This window comes from Oncorhynchus kisutch, linkage group LG15 (genome assembly GCF_002021735.2).
Source record: "Oncorhynchus kisutch isolate 150728-3 linkage group LG15, Okis_V2, whole genome shotgun sequence".
Taxonomy (NCBI): domain Eukaryota; kingdom Metazoa; phylum Chordata; class Actinopteri; order Salmoniformes; family Salmonidae; genus Oncorhynchus; species Oncorhynchus kisutch.
In genome coordinates, this window is record NC_034188.2 from 24,303,430 (window position 1) to 24,311,691 (window position 8,262).

General features: G+C 39.7%; 1 protein-coding gene across 2 annotated transcripts; it reads right to left on the reverse strand.

The window, feature by feature from the left end:
• Positions 1–4,178: 4,178 nt before the first annotated feature.
• Positions 4,179–7,823, reverse strand: LOC109880664 (gastrotropin). Of its 2 annotated transcripts, none has more exons than XM_020472850.2 (4): positions 7,287–7,765; positions 6,818–6,978; positions 6,590–6,679; positions 4,179–5,389 (listed from the first exon to the last, which is right to left on the reverse strand). In XM_020472850.2, exons 1-4 carry the CDS (start codon positions 7,351–7,353, stop codon positions 5,330–5,332), a joined length of 378 nt encoding a protein of 125 aa, XP_020328439.1. In that variant the 5' UTR covers positions 7,354–7,765; the 3' UTR covers positions 4,179–5,329. The 2 variants fall into 2 exon arrangements, with proteins under 2 accessions (XP_020328439.1, XP_031645742.1); XM_031789882.1 differs by having other exon boundaries at positions 5,290–5,389; positions 6,524–6,679; positions 7,287–7,823.
• Between the last annotated feature and the right edge of the window lie 439 nt (positions 7,824–8,262).

Sequence of the window (8,262 nt, forward strand, 5' to 3'; positions counted from 1 at the left end):
GTGGTGTTCTCTCTGTAGAGAGAGGTGGTGTTCTCTGTAGAGAGAGGTGGTGTTCTCTGTAGAGAGAGGTGGTGTTCTCTGGAGAGAGAGGTGGTGTTCTCTTTAGAGAGAGGTGGTGTTCTCTGTGGAGAGAGGGCTTTTCTATGTAGAGAGAGATAGTGTTCTCTGTAGAGAGAGGTGGTGTTCTCTGTAGAGAGAGGTGCTTCTCTCTGCAGAGAGAGGTGGTGTTCTCTGTAGAGAGAGATGGTGTTCTCTGTAGAGAGAGGTGGTTTTCTCTGTAGAGCGAGTTGGTGTTCTCTGTAGAGAGAGGTGGTGTTCTCTTTGGTGAGAGGGCTTTTCTCTGTAGAGAGAGATAGGGTTCTCTGTAGAGAGAGGTGGTGTTCTCGGGTCGTAGTAAGACAACTTTCTTGGTTTCTGTTACACAATCATGTGGGCAGCCATGAGAAACTAGAGTGGAGGGGTTCAAGGTAGAACATCGCTCTATTGTTAGATTTGGCATATTTAACAGAATAATCTTACAAGACAAGTGTCTAGCTGGCGACATGTACGCCATTTTATGTTCCAAAAACAAGATTGAGACGGCATGTGGTACCCTCAAAGTCAAATCATGGTACAGTACTACAGAGGCTGAGTCCTCCACAGTCCGTGCTGCAGCCACCACTGACTGCAAACACAGGGGCATTGCTTGTGCCACCTCATCGAGACGGGAGGAATAATAGGCCACCGGCTTATTCTCCCCTCCGTGTCTCTGAGTCAACACTGATGTCATGAACCCCTCCCTGCAATCCACAGTCTGTGTGAATTCACGGTCATACCTAGGGAAGGCCACAACAGTGTCAGATATCAATAGCTGTTTAATAGCCACAAACGGTTTCTCCGCCTCTCTTGTCCATACAATCTTTTCTTTAGCTGTCATAGCCTTACCATAAATCAAATCACTTTGCAATGCAAAGTGTGGGACCCATGCCCTACAATAGTTAATAATTCCCTAGAAACTCATCATCTGTTTTTTGTTAAGTGTTTTGGGTGCTTCTAAACTGTCTATCTGGTTACATTAAGTGTTCTCCCTTCCTGAGTTATAGTGTGTCCTAAATAGAGCTGTAATTTCCTCTTATTAACCTTGTGACCTTGGTCAGCTAAGAAGAGGAACAGAGCAAGAATATTTGCTCTAAAGCCCTCCTGTGAGGGATTTGACAACAAAATAGCATCACATATATCAACATTTAGCTCACACATAGAAGATCAAATGTAATTTTCTTTCCCATTACTGTCAATAGCAGATAGGGTTTCTGTTTCCAAATTTTTACTTACTGTCTCCTTGTTTCCGTTCCTGGACCTTGGAAAAATCAACATGTCTATAGTAGTAATCTCTAGGATTATTACATCGTTAAACTTAATTTTTTCGATACTCTCAAAGATCCTGGATCACCCCAGATGCCATATATCCCTGTCAACTTTCTACTATTTAAATAAAAAATCTTCTAATAATTAAACAAAGCCAAAACGACTGCTAAACATAGCATATGTTTTCTGTACCAATGAAATCTCTCCTTTGGGAGTCTAGTGTATTTGAATCTAACAATAACATGGGTTAATCTTAAATCAGTCTCATCAATAATTTAATATATGTTGCGTAGTGTGGGATCCATTATCTACAGTAATTTACCATCCCTGAGAACTGCAACATTTTTCATTACATAATTCATTGTAACGCTTATAAAATCACAATCTTCATCGTTTTTCCTGCCCTGTTGGCTTAAAATATGTCCTAAATACTTAACATGAGTCGACCATAATTAAAACTTATCCTAGCTCATTTCTCACCACATTCATCAACTAAAATATAATGACACTATAGTATCAATTTCACAGCCTTGTTGTATTAAATTACCTCAATATCAGTAATACAAATGACCTTAGATTCTCCATCCAAATGGCTTTCCAATGAAGCTGATCAGACCACAAAGGAAAGTTAAGATAGAGGTCATAAGTCATACCACCCCTTCAAAGAAGTGTTTCTTACTGCATTAAACAACATTCCTTTATCAAAACAATTCACGTAACTTCAGAAAATAAAACTTCAAAAATTCCATGTAACTCACTCACTCTCTGCTCTCGCTCTCGTTGTCTCTGTTTCTCTCTTTACACTTGCCTTCCTGCTGCTACTATATCTCTCGCTTTTTCTTTCGCGTACGTTCCCTTTCTGTCTCTGTCTACTGTTCCTTGGTGGGACCTTACAATCCTCTGCCATGTGTCCTGTTTTATCGCCGTTGTAGCACTTTCTGCCCTCGGGTTCTATCCTGTTTGCAATCTCTGTGATTATGTCCCTTCCTATTGCAATGTTTACAGGGACCAATACACTCCCGGGCAAAATATCCTGTCTCATTGCAATTGAAACATTTTCTATCGTCTGATCCTGTCCATTTTCTCCCTTCTCTCTTCTCTCTCGTTTACAATTACCCTGATAGTTACTGTCAAATGCTCCGACTCGACCTGTTCACTCTTTTTACAGTCTCGGTGGTAATGGCCTACTTTAGTGCAGTGTTTACACGGTGCCTCACACTCTCTAGCAAAATGACCCGGTTTGTTCCAGTTGAAGCATGTATGTTCACCTTTCTTTTGACGGTCTCTATCCACTTTTCTCCACTTTTCCCCTTTCTCTACCTCTATCCACTTTCTCAAGAAGGTTTCTAAATCCTGTCCTCCTTCCCCAGCCCGTGGGTTCTGTAAGGCAATTAGGGGATATTCACTGACCTCTTCTCCTTTCTTCCTGTCGCTTGTTTACTCTGCGTCTTAGTTTAGTTAAATCTTTCCTGACTTTCCCTAGGGCAGCTAGCCCTATCCTTTCCTCCTCCTGCTTGCTACTTACACCTTCCTTCTTCTTTTCTCCCTCTGCTCTTTTCCTGGCTTCCTTTCAGCCAGACTCTGGCTGTGTTCAACCCCCTGTTTATTCTGCTTCCTAACATCCTTACCACATTCCTTATGTATCTGTTTTATTAGCAATTCCAGCTTTTCAACATCCAAACGCCCATCAAATTCATACTTCTTTCTCCATTTTGGACCGAAATCAATGTTCTGTTTATCTCTCTGCTCCATATATCGCTCATCTCCCGTTAATTCCGGGACCTCCTTTGAGGATTTACTACCCATGTTTGATAAATTCTTGCCGTTCCTAGTAGCTATGGTATTTATCACTACCTATGTGTGTGCGGTTTACCGTTACCTAGTATTATAGTTGCTCTTCTGTCTGACTATGTGTGTGTGTCTCTTTAATGTTTACCATCTATGTGTATTTTTGGGGAAAACTCCACTACTTCTATGTGTATGGATTTCTATATGTGTTTCTCCTTTTGGTAACCTTATGTCTATAGATTTGGCTTTTATCCCACTCCTCTAGATTAGGTACCGGAAACCTTGTCTATAGAGTTGACTATCGATCGGACATTAGGTCTCACCCGTACAACTACAAGCTATCACCCAGGGGTTGTAAATCCCTAGTTAACCTCCTATTTCATGTTGTGTCATACGACTTTTAAAGTACACCAATATCTCGCATCTCACTCCTCTATATTAGGTTTCCCTCTCCACCGTTTCGATATTACTTCAGTCCTGACTATTGAATTAACATAGACGATCAATTACTCCGCCTAGTCCTAACAGCACCTATTTAATATCCCCGCTTAATAACCCTGTTGGCCTTCAAGGCGCCAAGATCTATTAAGCTCTATTTTATTTGTGGCAGCGCCTTACCTCAGGTCATTTCGGACCTAACATCCATTTATCGATACATCCATGTATATTGGTCATACAAAACCCATAGAATCTGTTTGGAATAGTAACGCTCCTATTGTTGATCAATTCTAAACCTTTTAGAACATCAAACCAAAGATCAAACCAAAATCATTCCCCCCAAATTCGAAAATAGAGGCTACTGACCTTGTCGCCGACTGGGAAAAGCAATGTTGGTTTTGGATCTAGTCACCATTTCTGCTCACATGGGGTGTATACCGGCCTGTTATAGAGCCCCAATGTCAGGGGACAGGAATTTGTTTTACGGGACCACGTCCCGCCCGTGCACGGTTCTCGGCTTGTTACCTTCAGATGACAGGAACAGATATTTAGATCCGGCTCGAAGGACCAGTTCATTAATAATTCATTAATAAATTCAAGTAAAACACTTAAAAGTAATCAGTAGTGTTTATTTCCGAGAGCTCTGCCAAAATCACATGTACATTGGCTTATATATCACATACAGTGTCATAGCTTTTAATATGTCCCTCCTCTTCTTGGACATTGTCTTTCTTCCTCTTGGACAATTGACTTAGCTACTTTTCAATGCAATTCCAACACACACATATTGTTTATCTTATGTTACCACATGTTACGCAATATATTGCGTAACATATTTTCCCCCTCCCTGAATGGGGAACAGACATTTCTCCTGTTGTTAGTTTCACTGTGGTCACAAGTTGTCTGTTAACACTCCCTCTTGGTATATATATAAACATTTTATTCTTCAGACAGCATAGAGTTCTGTTAATTAACGTTAGTTATAATTCCACGTTGAATGTATACATTATTTAGTCATTATTGATAAAAATCCTTCAACAAATCTAAACCAGATATAGAAAATAGACCTATATGATGATATAACCTCTATCGTTTACACGGTTTATCCAAGGACATGGTTGAGGAAGGCAGTGAGGTTAGTAAATGTAATGAGATGGCGTAGATCGGCCTTCTGTCTGGCCCCCCAGATCTCCACGCCCGCGGAGTGAACAGCTCCACATACATTGAAGAGAAACCCAAAGAGGGCCCAAAGCTGCCTGTCTCTTCACTAAGCCTTATTGAGCTAGAAACACATCTGCACCGTTTCCTAATAAGCAGTAGGGGGAGGCAGACTGCAACTGTTACTCTACTGCAACAGCGAAGCTCAGGATGATTCTATAACAAAGAAAGCTGCCTTGGCAATGAGTCTGGTGTTCTCTTGCGTGTTCATTTTACTTTTATTTTACATGATCAGCTGGTACAAAGAAATAAGACATTACTTCATTCACATGAAGGTAGTTCATGGATTCCATTGACCCACTTCAAACATTGAATATCAGGAAGTTGCATAGACTGTTTGGTATATCTCTTTTTATATTAAAGATGGACAGGGCACCGTTGCTGGAAATGTGTTGGAAGGGTGATCCAGGTGGTATGAGTCATCCAGATGTTTGTGGAGGTGAAACAGTAACATACGGGTAGTTTACGAGGTAGTGGGGACAAGGTTTCCAGTAACAGCACACACAGAAGAGCTCTGCCTCAACACGTTACATTTTTGATATCAGATCCTCTTGTTGATTCTCTTCAGGGTCACACCCTTCTCCCCGGCGGTTGTACAGAGCTGTATGACAGAGAAAGGAGACAAGAACACGGAGAGAGGGTTTATCAGAGTATTGGAATTAAAGTATCCATTCTGTTGTACAGTATGTCACATATAAGTATTAACAAGTCTCTTAACTTTAATCACTCACTAACAAGTCTCTTAACTTTAATCACTCACTAACAAGTCTCTTAACTTTAATCACTCACTAACAAGTCTCTTAACTTTAATCACTCACTAACAAGACTCCTTACTTTAATCACTCACTAACAAGTCTCTTAACTTTAATCACTCACTAACAAGTCTCTTAACTTTAATCACTCACTAACAAGTCTCTTAACTTTAATCACTCACACTAACAAGTCTCTTAACTTTAATCACTCACTAACAAGACTCCTTACTTTAATCACTCACTAACAAGACTCCTTACTTTAATCACTCACTAACAAGTCTCTTAACTTTAATCACTCACTAACAAGTCTCTTAACTTTAATCACTCACTAACAAGACTCCTTACTTTAATCACTCACTAACAAGACTCCTTACTTTAATCACTCACTAACAAGTATCTTAACTTTAATCACTCACTAACAAGACTCCTTACTTTAATCACTCACTAACAAGTCTCTTAACTTTAATCACTCACTAACAAGTCTCTTAACTTTAATCACTCACTAACAAGACTCCTTACTTTAATCACTCACTAACAAGACTCCTTACTTTAATCACTCACTAACAAGTCTCTTAACTTTAATCACTCACTAACAAGACTCCTTACTTTAATAACTCACTAACAAGTCTCTTAACTTTAATCACTCACTAACAAGTCTCTTAACTTTAATAATTCACTAACAAGTCTCTTAACTTTAATCACTCACTAACACGTCTCTTAACTTTAATCACTCACTAACAAGTCTCTTAACTTTAATCACTCACTAACAAGTCTCTTAACTTTAATCACTCACTAACAAGTCTCTTAACTTTAATTACTCACTAACAAGACTCCTTACTTTAATCACTCACTAACAAGTCTCTTAACTTTAATCACTCACTAACACGTCTCTTAACTTTAATCACTCACTAACAAGTCTCTTAACTTTAATCACTCACTAACAAGTCTCTTAACTTCAATCACTCACTAACAAGTCTCCTTACTTTAGTCACTCACTAACTCAATCACTCTCCTCTTTCTTTCTCTCTGTCTCAGTCTCTTTCTCCTACCATGATCAGCTTGTCCCCACTGATCTCCGCAGTGAAATGATACTGGGGGAATGGAATAATTATCTTGCCTCCTTCCATGGTGACGGTGGTCTAAGAGGGACAAAAAGAGTTCACCACGTGACTCACATTCAGATGGAAAGTACAGTACATACGCTGTATCTCTTTGAATACTATTCCACGAGTTTAAAGAGCACACTCATTCATTTATTAATTCACTTATTCACTCACCATGAACTTGGTGCGTAGCATGCTCTCTAGCTCACACTCCTTTCCGATGGTGAACTTGTTAGTCAAGGTCCAGTTGGGAATAATCTGTGACCAGGTAAAATCGTCCCCCTCCTGAAGCACTTCTGTTATCACTTTGAAGTCAGTCTTGGCATTGGCAAACCCTGATGGAAAAGTACAGAGGGTACAGTAAGGGTTATATGTTAAGGTTGGGGTTAGGGTAAGGGTAGGGGTAAGATATGGGTTGTGGTTAGAATTAGACTGATAGTTGCGGCTAGTGTTAGGATTACATTTGGGGTCATTGTTAGGATTAGAATTAGGGTTGTGGTTAGGGGTAGAGCTACGGTAGTGCACGAAGGGAAAGATTAATGGGGGAAAGATTGAGGTTAATGACATACACATCTAATTAAAACCGTTTAGTTTGACTCAAACACGTTCAACACATAAATAAATCTTTTAGAGTTTGACTTACCAATTGCCTCCAGAAACTCATCGTAATTCTCTTGACTTTCAAGCTCATACGTCCCAGAGAATGCCATGGTGGTGAAGAACTGACCAGAGACAGCAGAGAACTCTAGAGAGGTGTGGTATTCTCCTTCTTTTGAAAGAATTCTTTCTTTTTATCATGCAATGTTCAGTGACTCACTGACAAAACTGCCTCATTCCCTCCCTCCACACACAGGACTCACTGACAGCAGCACAAAGACTCCAATAGGAAGTTTGTAGAGCACATGCCAGTCAAGGCAACTTGTCGTTCTATTGCCAATGCAACGAAATAACGTTGCTGCACGCAGAAACAAGCAGGCACTCAAGTGTTCAGAAAAGTGGATTTCACCTATGCTATTCACTATTGGGTTGCTGTTGCTTTAAGAAATGTCATATCGGATGTGATTGAGTCATACAGAACAAGTTTGTGCAGTATGACAGACAGATGTTTCTAATAAGATGCACTGCACATTGCAATAGTATTGCTGACGTAACACCCCTATGGTGGATAGATAGTGTCTCCCATAGCCATGTATTTAATCATATGAATCTGGTCCCTCCTTTTCAGTGGTAGGCTCCTGAGTCAGTATTGATAATAAAGATCATCTTGGCCTAGAAACCAATATAAAAACAAACGTTTTATGACCATGTCAAACGTTTTAGAACACTTACTCATTCAAGGGCTTTTCTTTATTTTTACTATTTTTTACATTATAGAATAACAGTGAAGACATCAAACTACGTAATAACACATATGGAATCATGTAGTAACCCAAAAAGTGTTAAACAAATCTAAATATATTTTATATTTGAGATTCTTCAATTAACCACCCTTAGGCTTGATGACAGCTTTGAACACACTTGGCATTCTCTCAACCAATGAGTTCCCACAAATGCTGAGCTCTTGTTGCCTGCTTTTCCTTCACTCTGCAGTCTGACTCATTCCAAACCATCTCAATTTG